The following is a 19,374-nucleotide window of genomic DNA, read 5'->3' as shown; positions in this document are numbered from 1 at the left end:
CCTAGGGGCTGCGTGAGCACACGGAAGTGCTCAAAAGTGTCCCAAACTTACAATCAAGCTAAATAGATCCATTAAAAGGTACCAAACATGGATATAAATTGAAAAATTAAAATCCAACACGTTTCGAAGCTAAACACTGCTTCTTCATCAGGGATAAATTCAATGTGCCTACCCCAGGGCATTAAATATTCACCCTACTGCTGTTATTGGTCTATCAATTAGATTCCAGGCCAATCAAAACATGTAATTCAGCATTTAGGGGCGGGACATTGGATTCGCATTGATAATGACATTTAAAAACGATTCTTTAATACACATAAATTCCTCTGCAAAAGAAAGAAAAAAGGAGGAAAAGGAAAAAGAAAAATTCGATTAAAAGTGTATACTTTATTGCATCTTAAAATTATATTACAATTAAACACTGCACTAAGTGATAGCTACAACTATATAATACTAACATTGCTTGTTCAATGAGACTGATGGGTCATCTAGGTGCCGAGTCATACAGACTCTATATTCATAAGGAAAAGGATAACCATTAACCCTTTACTGTCCTTTAATAAAAGGCCCATACGTCTAGATCTTCATTCAGCCCCTTAGGAGACATACAATCTAATTTGTGAATCCAAAAAGATTCCTGAGCTGATAGAGCTTTCAGTCTGTCCCCCCCCGCCCCCCTTCTGTCACCTGGCACATGCTTGATGCCCATAAATGTAAGAGAGGAAGGGTCTTTTTGATGTTTAATCAGGAAATGTCTGGAGACACTGTGCTTCTCAAAGCCATTCTTGATATTGCGTATGTGTTCTTGTATCCTAATCTTTAGGTTACGTTTTGTTCTGCCTACATAGTGTAACCCACAGGCACACTCCAGAAGATACACTATAAAGGTTGAGTCACATGTAATAAAATCATCTATACTAAAGATTTCTTTGTTTTTTTTGGAAGTGAAGGTTTTACGGTTGGGTTGCATATATTTACAAACCGAACATTTAGCACAATTGAAATTACCTACAGGTTTTGTCCCAAGCCAACTGTTTTCTGTTCTCTGGCACACCAATTGTCCAATGTCGCTTGGAGCTAAAAAGTTTTTTAAATTGGTTGCTTTCCTATAAATAAATCTAGGTTTCTTGACCAGATGGTCACACAGAACCGGATCATTCTCTAAAATTGCCCAATGTTTAATGAACACTTTCTCAATATTCTTGTGAGCTCTATTAAAATTAGTCACAAATGCCACATCTATTTTATCAGGGTTCAACTTACTGGATTTTTTACTTTTTTGCACTAGCAGTTCATCACGGTCCATAAGTTGGACCCTTTCTAACTCCTAATTTAGGTGATCAGGTTTGTAGCCCCTTTCAATGAAGCGACTAAAAAGTCTTTCAGCTTGCTTCATAAAGGTGTCGTTATTCGTACAATTTCTTTTCAACCTCATGAACTGACCTGCTGGAATGTTTTTAATCCAGGTGTCCTTATGATTGCTCATTGCCATTAGCAGATTATTAGTATCCACTTCTTTGAAGAATGTCTCTGATAATAACTTTCGATCACAAGTGGAAGTCAGTCTAAGATCTAGATAATTTGTCACTTCCTTGTCTGTTTGGTGTGTTAAACTTAAGCTATATTCATTTACATTGATGAAGGACATAAACTGATTGACTGACTCTAAATCTCCATCCCACACCACCAGGACATCATCAATGTAGCGCCGCCACCTGATGATGTTACTTGAAAAAGGGTTATTGGCCCAAATACAGTTGCTCTCCCAGTCCCCCACATACAGGTTCGCGAAACTCGGGGCAAAACGAGTACCCATTGCTGTTCCACAAACCTGTATGTAGAAATCTGAGAGAAACATAAAATAATTATGCTTCAATATGAAGTCAATGGACCTTAAGATAAATTCCCTATTCTGGGGATGTAGCAAGGGATCTCGTCGCATACAAATTTCAATTGTTTCTAGACCCTTGGTGTGTGGAATGTGGGTATACAGAGCTTTAATATCGCATGTCAGCCATCTATAGCTGCTCTTCCATTCGAAAGTTTGGAATAGGTTCAAAACTGCAGTGGAGTCTTTGAGGTATGATGGTAATTGAACCACATAAGACTGCAGGAAAAAATCAACGTATTGGGATACATTTGCTGTTAATGACTGGATCCCTGAAACAATGGGTCTTCCGGGAAGGTCTATCTTAGATTTGTGGATTTTGGGCAGATGGTAAAATATCGGTATTCTGGGAAAAGTTAGAAACAGGAATGAGAACTCAACATTTGTAATAACAGATAAATAGTTGGCTTCTTCTAATAAAGACTTCAATATAGATTGAAACTCCAAAGTGGGGTCTTTCTTTAGTTTTTTGTAGAAAGTAGTATCATTTAGGAGTCTACAAGCCTCTTTTACGTAGTCTTTTCGATTCTGTAGTACAACCCCCCCCCCCTTATCAGCTTGTCTAATTATTAATTCTTTATTCTCCTTGAGCATTTTAAGCGCAAAATTCTCCTTTGCATTTAAGTTCTGTCTTATTTTACCCATATCAAAATCTTGTGTTAGGGTATTGAGCTCGTTATTCACCATTGTGAAGAACGTGTCGATATAATGTCCCTTTGATTGGGCTGGGTAGAACTTTGATTGCATCTTAAAGGGTGTATGACTTATAGTGGGTTCAGGGGTCTGAGTTGGGGAAAGCGTTAAGGTACTGGGGGTTGGTTGTGCGATAAGAGGAGTTGACTCCATCTCATTTTTCAAAAAGTGCCTTTTAAGCGTTAGATTCCTAACTCAGACCCCTGAACCCACTATAAGTCATCGACACGTTCTTCACAATGGTGAATAACGAGCTCAATAACCTAACACAAGATTTTGATATGGGTAAAATAAGACAGAACTTAAATGCAAAGGAGAATTTTGCGCTTAAAATGCTCAGGGAGAATAAAGAATTAATAATTAGACAAGCTGATAAGGGGGGGGGGGTTGCACTACAGAATTGAAAAGACTACGTAAAAGAGGCTTGTAGACTCCTAAATGATACTACTTTCTACAAAAAACTAAAGAAAGACCCCACTTTGGAGTTTCAATCTATATTGAAGTCTTTATTAGAAGAAGCCAACTCTTTATCTGTTATTACAAATGTTGAGTTCTCATTCCTGTATCCAACTTTTCCCAGAATACCGATATTTTACCATCTGCCCAAAATCCAAAAATCTAAGATAGACCCTCCCGGAAGACCCATTGTTTCAGGGATCCAGTCATTAACAGCAAATGTATCCCAATACGTTGATTTTTTCCTGCAGTCTTATGTGGTTCAATTACCATCATACCTCAAAGACTCCACTGCAGTTTTGAACCTATTCCAAACTTTCGAATGGAAGAGCAGCTATAGATGGCTGACATGCGATATTAAAGCTCTGTACACCCACATTCCACACACCAAGGGTCTAGAAACAATTGAAATTTGTATGCGACGAGATCCCTTGCTACATCCCCAGAATAGGGAATTTATCTTAAGGTCCATTGACTTCATATTGAAGCATAAATATTTTATGTTTCTCTCAGATTTCTACATAGAGGTTTGCGGAACAGCAATGGGTACTCGTTTTGCCCCGAGTTTCGCGAACCTGTATGTGGGGGACTGGGAGAGCAACTGTATTTGGGCCAATAACCCTTTTTCAAGTAACATCATCAGGTGGCGGCGCTACATTGATGATGTCCTGGTGGTGTGGGATGGAGATTTAGAGTCAGTCAATCAGTTTATGTCCTTCATCAATGTATATGAATATAACTTAAGTTTTACACACCAAACAGACAAGGAAGTGACAAATTATCTAGATCTTAGACTGACTTCCACTTTCGATGGAAAGGTATTATCAGAGACATTCTTCAAAGAAGTGGATACTAATAATCTGCTAATGGCAACGAGCAATCATAAGGACACCTGGATTAAAAACATTCCAGCAGGTCAGTTCATGAGGTTGAAAAGAAATTGTACGAATAACGACACCTTTATGAAGCAAGCTGAAAGACTTTTTAGTCACTTCATTGAAAGGGGCTACAAGCCTGATCACCTCAATTAGGAGTTAGAAAGGGTCCAACTTATGGACCGTGATGAACTGCTAGTGCAAAAAAGTAAAAAATCCAGTAAGTTGAACCCTGATAAAATAGATGTGGCATTTGTGACTAATTTTAATAGAGCTCACAAGAATATTGAGAAAGTGTTCATTAAACATTGGGCAATTTTAGAGAATGATCCGGTTCTGTGTGACCATCTGGTCAAGAAACCTAGATTTATTTATAGGAAAGCAACCAATTTAAAAAACTTTTTAGCTCCAAGCGACATTGGACAATTGGTGTGCCAGAGAACAGAAAACAGTTGGCTTGGGACAAAACCTGTAGGTAATTTCAATTGTGCTAAATGTTCGGTTTGTAAATATATGCACCCCAACCGTAAAACCTTCACTTCCAAAAAAACAAAGAAATCTTTAGTATAGATGATTTTATTACATGTGACTCAACCTTTATAGTGTATCTTCTGGAGTGTGCCTGTGGGTTACACTATGTAGGCAGAACAAAACGTAACCTAAAGATTAGGATACAAGAACACATACGCAATATCAAGAATGGCTTTGAGAAGCACAGTGTCTCCAGACATTTCCTGATTAAACATCAAAAAGACCCTTCCTCTCTTACATTTATTGGCATCAAGCATGTGCCAGGTGACAGAAGGGGGGGGGGGGGGACAGACTGAAAGCTCTATCAGCTCAGGAATCTTTTTGGATTCACAAATTAGATTGTATGTCTCCTAAGGGGCTGAATGAAGATCTAGACGTATGGGCCTTTTATTAAAGGACAGTAAAGCGTTAATGGTTATCCTTTTCCTTATGAATATAGAGTCTGTATGACTCGGCACCTAGATGACCCATCAGTCTCATTGAACAAGCAATGTTAGTATTATATAGTCGTAGCTATCACTTAGTGCAGTGTTTAATTTTAATATAATTTTAAGATGCAATAAAGTATACACTTTTAATCGAATTTTTTTTTTTCCTTTTCCTCCTTTTTTCTTTCTTTTGCAGAGGAATTTATGTGTATTAAAGAATCGTTTTTAAATGTCATTATCAATGCGAATCCAATGTCCCGCCCCTAAATGCTGAATTACATGTTTTGATTGGCCTGGAATCTAATTGATAGACCAATAACAGCAGTAGGGTGTATATTTAATGCCCTGGGGTAGGCACATTGAGTTTATCCCTGATGAAGAAGCAGTGTTTAGCTTCGAAACGTGTTGGATTTTAATTTTTCAATTTATACCATGTTTGGTACCTTTTAATGGTTCTATTTAGCCTGATTGTAAGTTTGGGACACTTTTGAGCACTTCTGTGTGCTCACGCAGCCCCTACGTGTTCCGTTTGGGCCCGCCTTGTGTCTAGCTGCGCCCTTACGAGTGACGTCACTTTTGCGTGCTCACTAGGACTTGTTCCCTCTGCCGAGTGCCATTGGAGTGGACTGTGTTCGGGACATTCGCTTTGTGTACCCTCGTACTCGGGACTACAACCACGGCTCCTTGTGCTGAACGTGGGCTGTAGAGCCAGACGACCCGGGCTGATCTCTCTCTCCAAATACCGGACGAACCGGCTGCAGGGTGCTGACATCACGCCAGATGCGGACGGATTTGAGGCCCAGCAGGAATCCAGTTACCTGAGTGACAACCTCCAAGTCTCCCACTCTGCTGTGTGGTAACATCGCGTGTTGTTACACGTATATTCTTATGACCTATATTTTAAATGTACGCAGAATACTTACCAATTTTATTTAAACACTGTTTTGATATACTTCACGTTTGCGCTTTTTTCTTGTCTTTATCTCTAGTTTGTGAGAGTGCTGAGCCACTCTCTTTTTAAGAGCTGCATTCGCACACACCAACGTTCCTGTATGGTATATTTATTCATGTTTTACTTCCACAGTAGGGCTGTGCCTAATATCATCACTTGGTTTAATATTCACTATTTATATTAGGAATTTATGTATCACTATCACCAATAGACATTGTCTTTTACACGATTGAGTTGTTTTTGGGGTTGCGCACTTTTATTTTCTCTTAGTAGGGGCTCGCCTACGCTTCTGCAAGCGAGCGTAAGCGTACAGTAGGTCTTACCAGAATTTTAGATTTCCCCGCTTGCCGGTGCGCAGGTCCGGTCACGTGAGCGGTTCGCCCAATGGGGGCAAACCAGCTCCATGATGCCCCCGGCCCGCCCCCTGCCCGCCCCCGGCCCGCCCCCTGACAGCGCGCAGGGATAGCACCCGCAAGGCCAGGGAAAGCACCCGCTTTCCCTGAGCCTCAGCGCGCCTCAGCACGCCAGCGGGAAGCTTGGCCGAGGCCGAAAATATTTGAATGCGCTCACAAGTGATCTTTTTATTTGATATATATATAATCTGGTACCTATCTAAATGCTATAACAAAGTTGCGTCATCGATGTGGGGAGCTTTAATGATGGAGAATTACCAAACGTGTAATAGACTGGTGTGCTATTATAGGCAATTAGTAACTGTGGCACAGAAGTCATTTATTAGATATTTTTGTAGCCTGATTCCTAATGTAAGGAAACACTTGAGTCCTTTGCTAGCACACAGTATGAAATCCCACATAGCATCTTTTGGTAGTAATTTGGTCTAAAGGTGTAATAAATGAACCCCTGTGCTCCTAAATGACTGGCATGCTGGATGAACACACACATGTTAGAGGTTAATTAGAGGGTATCTACAGTAATTAGATTCTACCCAAAATACTTTGTGCTACTGTGTGACAGTTACAGTTAAGTCTAAATAACCAAGTTAAAAAAATGAATATTTATACCGTATCTCAGGTGAGCTCCTTTATGAGCACTCCGGCGCCACTGATACCCTCTAATACCCTCATGCCTGTGGTATTAACGATGGTATTTCCACGTCTTTCTCTCTTGCACAGAACTTCCCATTTTGCTGTTTTGGGTATGTACGATCGGGCTTCCACATCTGAAGCCAGGCAGGTCAAAAAAATCTCTAAGGTAAGGTACTGATAGAGGAAGATTGTAAGAAGGCAAACAGGGGGGGGGGGGGCTTCTCTAAAAGTATCAACCCCTTTGCTGGGGGGGGGGGCGGCGATCAAGTTTGCAATTTGTTCCATGCATTCCTGAAGTGTTTATTATTATTATCATTGTTTCTTTGTAAAGCACCAACATATTCCATAGCGCGGTATGATGCAGGTGCGCGGAGATGTAAATTACATAAACTGAATGACATACAGCTAAGGACAGACGTGCACTAACAGATACAGAAGGTAATGAGGGCTTTGATCCTTAGGTTGCGATTATAGTGCCAGCGATGGCGCGCGTAGCTGCAGAAACAAGTACCTTGCTTCCAATGTAGTTGCTCATAGTGCCCGCGACCATGCAGAGGCATGACAGACAGGCAGAATGAATTTGTCTCTCCAAGCGGACAGCCATGTGATGTCAGCATCACGTGAAATGGTTCCGCCAATGAGGCGAACCGCTCACGTGACATCAGTGTCACGTCTCTGCCACGCCTCCCTGTTGGCTCCTGATGCTTCCTTCCTACAGTGCAGGTTTCGCGTGAGTACCATCATGCGGTCGCGTGCGCACCCTGCAGCCGGCACTGTAATCACTGCCTAAGAGTGAGACGCAGGGGAGATAAATATATGCAAGGTGGAGGGGGGTGAGTGAGGAAGAGGGAGTGAGACGGAGGGGAGAGAAAGACATGGGAAGAGGGGGGACAATAGAGGGGGCTCGTGAGGTGTGAAATGGGGGTGGCCCACAATACCACATGGGGGGGGGGGCGGATGTAACTCTAGTCCTGGGCCCCGGGAAATATGTCAGTGCCCTGGTCTTATATATGTCAAATTAAAGGAGCACCCCATTCCTGATCCCCCTCATTTTCCATTGAAATCCCCACATCTCATCACTACACCACCCCCCGCCTTTAACCCCCACATGCACAGTGTATTCTATGTTGGGATAGGGATATGGGGAGAGACAGAGAGGGGAGGAAGAAGAAGAGAAGGGGATAGGAAGAAGAGAAGGGGGAGGGAGGGGGGAGAGAAAGGGGACAGGGAGAGGAAAGGGAAGGAGAGAGAGAAGAGAGAGGAGAGAGAAAAGAGAGAAGAGAGAGAGAAAAGAGAGAAGAGAGAGAGAAAAGAGAGAAGAGAGAGAGAAAAGAGAGAAGAGAGAGAGAAAAGAGAGAAGAGAGAGAGAAGAGAGAGAGAAGAGAGAGAGAAGAGAGAGAGAAGAGAGAGAGAAGAGAGAGAGAAGAGAGAGAGAAGAGAGAGAGAAGAGAGAGAGAAGAGAGAGAGAAGAGAGAGAGAAGAGAGAGAGAAGAGAGAGAGAGAGAGAGAGAGACTCTCTAGGCACAATTTCCCAGGAGTGGGAGTTACGCGCAAATAGAGCTGGAAACAGTCTTTAGTCAGTGGCGTCTCTTGCAACCACTGTTACTCCGCCGGTGCTGCTTCCTTCGTTCTGCCGCTGTGGTATTGGATCTGGAACCCTTAGTTCTTACGAACTCTTGACTTTGGTTACGATGATATAAAGTCTTAAAATGAAGCTTAGTTGAATCTTGTTACATGATGAACCTTAGATGGAACTGCCTCCCGATCGGCTGCAGGGATTCTTATGCAGTAAAACCCCCTATTTTTAACCTCTGCAGCCAATCTCTTCATGGGAACAAATATTCCCACCTATCCCAGAGTTGCCCATACATGGCAAAACCTGGCAGAGGGCTTCTTAGTTTGCTAAGGGCATGTGCGAACCTCGCACCTTTGCCGCTTAGCAAACCAGACCCGTCCCCCTTACCTGGCGACATTTTGTCTGAGCTGGCCGGACATTTGGCCCATTTGCCCATACATTTGCTAAGGTGGGGATACGTGCATTACCCCTTCCCACTTAACACTCTGGTGAGTGGGAGCCTTTCAACTGCAGACTTTTTCCAGACATCCTGGCCTCACGCCAGCAGGGTGTCTTAGAAGTCCATGGCTGAATATGCGCTGTTCCCTTAGCAGGAATTTCCCGCCATAAATTTCTAACAACAGTGATTACAAATGAAGCATTTCCTCTGTCTCTGGCGTGTTAGATGAAAATCCCCACATGTCTAACATGTTGGTACAATTAAAATAGAGGGACTTTCATTCATCAATTTTTATCTAACTCTACAGTATAAAAATTGTGCGATATGATATTTTCTGATTTTACCCCAACAGCGCTTACAGCAAATCTCAGTGGGCTAGGAGCTTCATAGCGAAAGTTAGCAAAATGCCGCCTGCCATGCTGCTAGCTACTGGGTTTTAAAACCCTTTTTCCTTTGCGCGGTTACAGGAAAACACTGCCACAGAAATACATTTTACATGTGTAAATCACATTAGTCTCACCACCTTATACCTGGTTGGAGACACATATACATTTATATGGAAATGACAGTGTTCATGCCATTACTGGGTTGCAGAGCTGACAATCTACAATTCCCCAATATGGCTCAGGGGCACCCAGCCAGGCATAATACCTTTATTATTGGCCTGGGTACCCCTTCACCGTCACAATATCCCACTATGCATCACGCTTATACAGAAAAGGAATCCACCGTGTGTTACTGTTCTTAAAAATCAAATTCTATATTTGAATATATCTAATATTTTATTAACATGTACAATATATATGATCAATGAAGATCCAAGCAAAGAATCCTCCACTAAAATGCACTCTATGTGTATAGAGATAGACTTTTGTACAAAAGGAGTCAAACTGCAATTACTAAATTCTCTATACACTATAAACATTGGAAGATTGACACAATACCTTAGATATACTTAACATACAGTATGCTACAAACTAGTATACTCATAAGTACATACTAGGGATATATCTATCTACCTACAGTAAAATACATAGTTTTACAACTATTTGAGAAACTCATATATGTGATGGTGGCAGTTTCTTTAAATCCCAGTATTCGTATGCTAGATAGCATGGATATTTAAATGCCGTTATGTGTGATGAACTGGATTATGTTATGGGAAGTATATGAGATATAGAATACAATAATCCACTACCTATACATATACTCCACATAAGGATATACTCCGTGGGTCTGAGAGATGTCGAAGTAGAAAAACATATTGTATGTTACTGGAAGACACACATATTAATGTAATTACAAGTCTACAAAAATATATTTGGTTAACATATTACTTTCTACTTCACTCCAACAGGGATTTTTAAACAACATACACTGTAAATAATTGCACAGTCACAATTTAAAGATGTAATAAAGTTTTATTGTTTTTTATTTTTAATCTGGGTAGCTGATCTTGGATCAATAGATAGTAAATTTTCTAGCACGCAAAACTGTTGGGATAATCTGTCCACAAAACTATATACACATGGAAACATAGAGTGCATTTTAGTGGAGGTGTTGCAGGGTACATGCAACTACACACGCGGGTTTCTTGACAAGGCTTATTTATTTAGCCTTAAAAGATACAGTATACAGTATACAAAAACAAAAATAGCTTTTCATCAGCAAACAAGAGAAAAGAAAAATGGTTTTTCTTCAGCAGACAAGAGAAAAGAAAATGGCTTTTTCTTCAGCAGACCAAACAAAACAGTTTCTCTTTAGCAGTCAGTCTAAAAATAATGCAGCTACCCTTTTCTATTCAGGGGACAGACAGTTCATAATTCATCTACTTTGCTAACAGACCTTGTTTCAGTAATCTCTTCAATAGCTTACTCCTCTCTCCTCAACAGCCAGCACAACGTGGCTACAGCCTGGGTTTTTAACACACCTTGATTAGGCAGCTGGGATCCAATTAATTGTCCTGAGGTTCCCAGCTGAAGTTAACCTAGTCAGTGCTGCACTGCAGACTAGACATAGGTTTTCCAGGCATATAGCTGGTGGCTCTTATTTACCCTGTCACATTCCTCCCCTGTTAGTGTGTGGCTGGGGCTACGCACGGCTGAAGCCCGACCATCCACCCCTTCTCTAGAAAAGAAATCAGCATTTGCGTTCTCTTTTCCCGGTCTGTGCTGAATCTCAAATGAGAAGGGTTGGAGGGCCATATACCACCTAGTCAACCTAGCATTGGAATCCTTCATACTATTTAACCACTTCAGTTGAGCATGATCCGTCACCAAAGTAAAATGGACTCCTGCTAGGTAATGCCTCAAAGCCTCGATTGCCCACTTTACTGCGAGGCACTCTTTCTCAATCACTGTGTAGTTTTTTTCCCTCGGGAACAATTTCCTACTCAGGAAAAGGATAGGGTGTTCAACTCCCTCAAACTGTTGTGACAACACTGCCCCTAGCCCTATCTCTGATGCATCTGTTTGCACTATAAAAGGGCTGTTGAAGTCCGGGATTCTAAGGGTGGAACCCTCTGATAGACACCTTTTTATGTCCTCAAAGGCTCTCTGAAAATCCCTTGACCATACCACTTGTGTAGGGGCACAATTTTTTGTGAGGTCTGTTAAAGGGGCTGCCACTTCCGAATAGTTGGGGATGAACCGCCGGTAGTACCCTGCTAAACCCAGCAGAGAGCGTACCTACATTTTTGTTTGGGGGGTCGGAACTTCTTTCAGGGCAACTACCTTGTCGGCTAGTGGCCTTACTTTTCCACCTCCCACTGCATACCCTAAGTATTTAGTTTCCGCCTTACCCAGGGCACATTTCTTAGGGTTGGCTGTGAGCCCTGCCTCTCTTAGAGATTTGAGGACCGCTTTCAGCCTATTTAGATGGGCCCGCCAGTATTTACTATAAATGACAATGTCATCTAGGTAGGCTGCGGCATAATTCCTATGGGGCCTCAGTACCTTATCCATGAGTCTCTGAAATGTGGCTGGGGCTCAATGCAGTCCAAATGGCATTGTCACAAACTGGTATAAACCCATGGGAGTGGCAAAGGCTGTTTTGCATTTGGACCTTTCCTCTAAGGGTATTTGCCAGTATCCTTTTGTCAAGTCCAACGTGGATATATATTCCACGTTACCAAGGGCGTCAATTAATTCGCCCACCCTTGGCATCGGATATGCGTCAAACTTGGATACCGCATTGACCTTTTGGAGGTCCACACAAAATCTTACCTTAGCATCGGGTTTATGGACCATAATTAGTGGACTACACCACTCACTGCATGATTCCTTAATCACTCCTAAGTGTAACATTTCTTGTACCTCCTTCTCTACCAGAGCCCTACGACTTTCAGACAACCTATAAGGACGGGAACGTACTTTTACCCCAGATGCTGTCTCGATCGTATGGGAAATTAAGTTAGTTTGTCCTGGTAAGTCAGAAAAAACATCATGAAATTGTGTAATTATTGCTAACAAGTCCCCTTTTTGTTCAGAGGGCAACTGTTTACCCATTGGGATTTTATCATCACTCATGATGTTCTCCCATGGAGGCTGAGGACCCAAGTCCGTCTCCTCCTCCACTGGGTGGATGAATAGAGACTGCTGCATCTTCCAGGGTTTCAGCCAGTTCACATGGTAAATTTGTTTACCCTTCCTGGACCCTGGTTGAGCGATCTCGTAATCCACATCACCCATACGGCGGAGTACTTCGAATGGGCCCTGCCATTTGGCCAGGAGTTTACTCTCGCAACTGGGTAACAATAACATCACCTGGTCTCATGGGTGAAACACTCTCATGCGAGCATTCTGATTGTAATGTTTCTCCTGACTGTCCTGGGATGATCTAAGATTCTCCCTGGCAAAATGGCCGACCACATCTAGGCGCTTCCTAAGGTCTAGTATATATTGCAGGGTATTCTTAGAAGGGGACCGCTGTTCCTCCCAGGACTCCTTTAGGGGGTCTAGGATACCCCGCGGATAGCGCCCATAGAGCAATTCAAATGGTGAGAATCCCGTGGAGGCCTGGGGAACTTCCCGCACTGCAAACAGCAGAAAAGGGAGAAGTTCATCCCAGGCTCACTTCTCTGAATCTACAAATTTCCTCAGCATCCCTTTTAGAGTTCAGTTAAATCTTTCCACCAATCCGTCAGTCTGTGGATGGTAGACTGATGTCCGAACAGACTTGACCTCTAGTAATTTTAAGACAGCCTGCATCAGTTTAGCCATGAAATTTGTACCTTGGTCTGTCAACATAACCTGGGGAAGTCCAACCCGTGAGAACTGTTCCAACAACTTGTTGGCTACTTGCTTCGCCGTTGCTGTTCTCAGGGGGAACGCCTCAGGATATCTTGTTGCATAATCAACTATTACAAGGATAAACCTGTGTCCTTTCGCAGAAGGTTCTAGAGGTCCTACCAAGTCTACCCCAATCCTCTCAAAGGGAACTGACACCAAGGGTAGAGGAACCAAAGGGGCTGGTTTTTGTCCTTTTGGACTAGTTAGCTGGCACTCCGGACATGCCGCACATAGCTTAGCAATATCACTATGCATCCCTGGCCAATAGAATCGGGATGAAATACGGTCCAATGTTTTATCCCTGCCCAGGTGACCACCCCAAGGGACAGTATGGGCTAGAGTGAACACAGATTTAACAAACGCCTTGGGAACAAATATCTGTCTGGTGACCTCCCCTGTTTGTGTCTGCCTATTCACCCTATATAGGATATCATTTGATAGCTCAAAATGGGAGAATACTATCACCCCCTGTGTATCTAAAATCTGCTCATCAAGTTTCACCACCTTGTCATACTGTCTAGCAAGGACTGGGTCTTCCCTTTGCTTCTGGCGAAAGTCAGGGAGGTAGAGGTCTGGTAAATCTCCAGGGCCCATATCCCCCTACCTCTGGCCATTCCCAGCCATCACTTGTGACCTCTGACTACTAGAATGGTCACCTTGAGACCCAGATTTCTGCAACCAATCCTGTTTGTCCGAGCGTCTTTGCTTCCGAGTCTTTTGAACCCGGTGTCTACTAGGAAAAAGGTCTGCCGAAAAGGGGAACAGTTTGCCAGGGTTCTCCTGAGCCGTAGAAGGAGGCTCCTCGTGAAAGACTGGGGCCATTAGGTCTGAAAAGAAAGGCCAGTCCCGACCGAGCACAACGGGGGCAGGGAGCCAAGGAGCGACTCCTACTTCGAGGTAAGCCTCCTGACCTTTTACCTGTAGCCGGATTTTGGCCGTCGGATAGCATTTTACATCGCCGTGTATACATTCTATGCTCCATGGGGAGTCAAAGGAACACACATTAGGCGGTAACAGTTCCTGGAGGACCAGAGTTTTCCCAGAGCCCGAATCTACAAGGGCCTGGATGGTTTTTCCCCAATCAGGGCTGGAAGTAGCCAGGGCTTGTAATTTTCTCCAGTAAAGGCCGAGTCGACGGTTCTGCTGAATGAACAATCCATCTGTGGACAGTCCACATACCGGTGGTCTTGCTCTCCGCAGGCGGAACATGGAGAGGGTTCCCTCGCAAGAGGGGGCTGTGGATAGCGCTCTGCTGGACTGGTTACTGGAGACCAGGCATCTGGTGGGTCCTGTGGATGACGTCCTCGGAAGTTCCTCTCATTTTGCGACGAGCCGACATCCGGAAGGAGATGAGGGTCTCGGCGGGGACCAGCATTTGGACTCCATCCTTGCTGGAACAACTGCTCCTTCTGTTGGACTTGGCGGTTGCGTATGGACGGGCCGTAGGTTCCCCATTGATCCGACCTCCCTCTTTGGACGTCCGCAAGTGCCGGTGGAGTCGTGTCCAGGACACCCGCCTGCTGCTCAGCCAAAGTCGGACTGCCAAAGCTAGGGTTTCAGCAGCGTGGCGTTTTACCCACGAGCGTGCGGAAGGGGGTATTATTTGTAGAAACTGTTCCAAAACCACCTGCTCCTGAATTGCTTCCTTAGTGCACTCATAGTGTAAATAAAGAGAAAAAGAACCCAGTTTACTAGCACTCCTTCACAACAATTGTATAATGATAATATTAAAAATACTTTATTAATAACTAATGAATAAAAAATAGGGTGTTAAAACGTAATTAAATACTCTATAGAACAGCACGTGACTGTATCTGTTGGTAACCCACCCGGATCTAGGTGGGTAGATATGGTATGATCCCTGATAGATACTCGGGATCAATTGCTATATGTTATAGCTACCTGTAATGCAGGAAAGGAGTCAGAGAAAGCCCACCTAAGAGACTGTCTCTATGTGAGTGTATCGTGGCGTGTAGTGCGCTCTACTGGATACACTCTATATATCTGGTATATAATGCGTTAGGTTAGACCTAAATGTATCTACCCCAAATAGAGATTGCACTGGTTGCTATATATATTCTCACCAGCGTTGACAAGGTTAAATCTCTATAGAGGACACAGATTGCCCATACTCTTCTGCGCAGACTAATAGTCAAGCACTAAAGTGTGGTAATGCAGTATCAGCAAGCTAAGGTATCTACATGTAATTACCCATACACCTTGGAGGTGATGTAAGCCCAAATAGGCACTCCCTCACTACTGTCAGTATGGTGTGGGTAATTGTAAGATGTTTGTGCATTGCATCTAATAGTTCAGACAGAATAATATCTAAAATGCCACATATGCACACTCTCAGCACATTTGTAGTCACCCTTACACTTGGCAGAGTGGTATACTGCGTAGGTGGTGGGGGCTAGTGTGAAGACACCCCCCCCCCCACAGTATAGAGAGGGTAGGTATGGTGGTAGCACTGACTACTAGGGCTAATTACATGCACATGAGCAGCTGGGAGGCTACTCATCAATGAGGAGATACACTTGCTAGCAAATACAGCCAACTGGAGTGGGGTACACAAGGGGTTAATATAGGATGAGGTCAATACCCCAGAACACCCCTCCCCCCCTTCCCCTCAGAGTATTGAGCAATATATATGCACTCAATGATAGCGTGGGGAGCCGGTCTAACTGGTGATCGCATAGTCCCCTACATCAGCACTGATCCTGGTTATATCAGTGCCGATGTGCTCGAGGACATGCCTGTCTGTAAGGTGGGTTTAGCAAAGACTCCTTGAAAGCATAGAGAGTCACGCGGTACTGGTATACAGCGCGATCCCGTGTCAAACATGCACAGCTGGGGAAGCTGAATTGCGGTAAGGCGGATCAATATCCTTAGACTCTAATGTTTGAATAAACAGCTTCCCGCGTGTGCAGAGAGAGAACTGCCGACGCGCGCGTTTCACGTGTAAAAACGCTTCTTCAGGGCACGTAGGGGGAGGTCCCTGCGTGTGGAGGTGGGTTTTTATAGTCAACGTGAATTTTTCTGTTGTCTCACTTAACCCCTTCATCACTGGTGCATAACAGATGGAATATCCCACTTCCAGAAGTGCACTTGTTGTGGTATGCAACCAAGTAACTGCCTTGTTGCCAGAGACAATGTGTCCATAGACTGTTGCAAATGTGTCAATCCTAATGCAAAAGTATACTGGACTGAATAACTATGGCTATGATAGTGTTTGTATATGTGATGCTTAACTGTCATAATTGCTCACATAGGCTATGGGGTAGTGCTGTATGTCAGATTTGATATTCATTAAGATTTGTGATGGTTAATCACTAATAGTGATGAGGTATGTTCTTAGACTATACCTCTTGTACATACACTGTGTTCCATCAATTTAAGTGTGAAAAAAATATAGATAAAAAATATAATAAATGATATTTAAAACAGAGTGTGTCATTTTTTATCAAGTTATTTAAATTATGAATATGATGATATGATATATTCTTTGAATGTAGGTTTTGGACGGCTGTTCTAATACGAAATTAATACTATTAAGAATATTGTTAAATACACGGGAGTTTATCCATATATCCCTATTCAGGGAAGGACACATGCTTGTGGGTTAAAATGAACTGAGGTTGTTGGATTTATATGAAGGGGCTGAACACAAAACCCTCATTCAGTCCCCATGGGCTCAGTGTTCCTAAGGTATATATCCACCTTGATTCAATCTTCAATAGTTCATTGTCCCAGTCCCCACGTCTAATTCCTGGGTAGAATTGGTCTATCCCCATAAAGGTGATAGCTTTTGGGTCACCCGGTTGACACCTATTAGCATGGGTAGCCACAGGGGTATCCAGTTTATTACGGATTGAACCCACATGTTCTAGTATCCGTATCTTTAGGGGGCGACGGGTCTTTCCCACGTACTTTTTCCCACACTTGCATGTTCCCATGTAAATCACTCCTTGTGTATTGCAGTTTATAAATTTGCGTATATTATATTGTTTCGTATTATTGTGATTACTGAATGTTTTTGAAACTGTCATATATTGGCAAGCCTTACATCTTTGGCAATGATAGTTTCCATTTACACGAGGTGGTAACCATGTGGCCCTCGGTGTTGCCACAGTGTAGTGGCTATGGACCAAATGATCTCTCAAATTTTTGGCCCGTCTGCTGACCATTGCTGGATAGGGTGGTATGGAGTCACGAAGGTCTTCGTCCACCCTGAGTATGTGCCAGTGTTTCTGTAAGACTTCCCTAGCCACCCTCCATTGTTTATTGAAGGTGCCTATGAATCTCACTGTTCTTTGTTCTGGCTGCATTCTCTTTTCCATAACCAGCTCTGATCTGGCTTTCTGCTTAGCCCATTTGTATGCTCTTTTTATACTGTTTTGACTGTATCCCCTTGCGGTAAATCTGTCTTTCATGTCCCTTGCCTTTTCTTCAAAGTCTTCGTCCTTACTGCAATTTCTCCTTAAGCGAAGAAATTGCCCCACCGGTGTTCCCTTGATTAATGATTTTGGGTGATGGCTACTAGCTAGGAGTATGCTGTTGGTGGCAGTCTTTTTGCGATAAATGGTTGTTTCCAGATTGCCATTGTCATCCTTTGTGATCAATAGGTCAAGGAAGCAGATTTGCTGTGAACTGTATTCAAGAGTCAGGCGGAGGTTGAGGTCATTCTTGTTTCGGATTTCTATAAAGTATTTTAACAAGGCCTCACTCCCCCGCCACACTATCAGCACATCGTCAATAAAGCGCAGCCACATTTCCACAAAGGTGGTGAGATGTTCCAATTCCTCAGAGAAAACTACTTCTGATTCCCACCATCCCAGGTACAGGTTGGCATATGTTGGGGCACATTTTGTGCCCATTGCTGTGCCCTGTACCTGGTGATAGATGGTTTTATTGAACCAGAAATAGTTTCTTCCCAGAACAAACTGTAGTAGTTCCAGTGTGAAACTGTTGTGCTTTTGGTGGTGTTGACTGCGTGTGCTGAGGAAGTGGTTGACTGCCCGAATTCCCTGATCATGTCTAATACTGGAATACAGTCCCTCCACATCCAAAGTGACCAGGATGCATTCGTGTGCTACTGAGATACCATCCAGCTTTTTAAGGACATCTTTAGTATCTTTAATAAATGAGGGCAAGGTAGTGACAAAGGATCTCATGATCTTATCCACATAGGCGCTCGCTTTTTCAGTGAGGTTTCCAATCCCAGAAACTATGGGTCTGCCTGGGGGTGGTTGTTTGTTTTTATGGACCTTTGGAAGACTATAAAATGTCGCGATTTTGGGGTTACGAACCAATATATAGTTGTACTCTTTTTCTGAGATAAGCTTCGAGGACAGGCCTTCATTTAGAATGTTAATCAATTCTCTAGTGAATCTCTGAGTAGGGTCTGTATCAAGAATCCCATAACAGGCCCGATCAGATAGAATTCTGATATTCTCATTTTCATAGTCCTCAGATCTTAAAATGACAAGGTTGCCACCCTTGTCAGATGGTTTGATCACAATGTCTTTAGCATTGGCTAATTCTTCAAGTGCTATAAGTTCACCTGTGCTCATGTTATTGAGTTGTTTGATCTTTGGCAGAGATTCGATGTCTTTTGTGACTAGATTTACAAAGGTGTCAATGTGAGCATACTGTTCCCCATATGGCATGAATTTAGATTTCGGTCGCAAGTCTGTGAAAGGACCCTCACCCGGTGTCCTCTCTGATTCTGCCTGTAGGGATAAGAGGTCCTCAATTGCTTCTGTTTCCCTTATGTCAGGTATAGGTGTCCCCTCCTGGTTTGCCTGTCTCCTATCTCTTGATCTATACATTTTTTGTAACTTAAGTTTTCGTGCGAATAGGTTTACGTCTTTAACCCATTCAAATGTATTTAGATTATTGGACGGTGAAAAAGAAAGGCCACGTTTCAAAACTCGTATATGATTTTCATTTAGTATCTTATCCGATAAATTTATAATTTGTAGTTCGTCACCTTCTAGTACCCCTGGTAACCTCTCCCTTTCTTGTTTCTGGGTTTGTTTCTGGAGGTATTCATATTCCCGCTTCTTAAAGCCCATACCTTTCCCTCTCCTTGTTTTTCTTTTTCCTTCTCTGTCTCTTTTGTTCGTCCTTCTACAGGCTGTCTCTGCTCTAAAAAAGAAACCTGGGGTAGGTAATGTGCAATTGATGACCTGCGGGCTG

The 19,374-nt window shown here is 43.0% G+C and overlaps 1 protein-coding gene across 1 annotated transcript in view; it reads left to right on the top strand.

Moving 5' to 3' along the window:
• The window catches only part of LOC142470107 (chymotrypsinogen 2-like), a 72,842-nt gene that overhangs the window by 8,987 nt on the left and 44,481 nt on the right, over positions 1–19,374 (top strand). Inside the window, exon 4 of the mRNA XM_075577042.1 lies at positions 6,957–7,035. Within this exon, the coding sequence (XP_075433157.1) occupies positions 6,957–7,035 (79 nt within the window). The remainder of the gene's footprint in view (positions 1–6,956; positions 7,036–19,374) is intronic.

The sequence above is a fragment of the Ascaphus truei genome, chromosome 19 (genome assembly GCF_040206685.1).
Source record: "Ascaphus truei isolate aAscTru1 chromosome 19, aAscTru1.hap1, whole genome shotgun sequence".
Lineage (NCBI taxonomy): Eukaryota > Metazoa > Chordata > Amphibia > Anura > Ascaphidae > Ascaphus > Ascaphus truei.
Note: the sequence above shows the minus strand (reverse complement) of the source record. Positions and strands in the feature narration are given on the sequence as shown.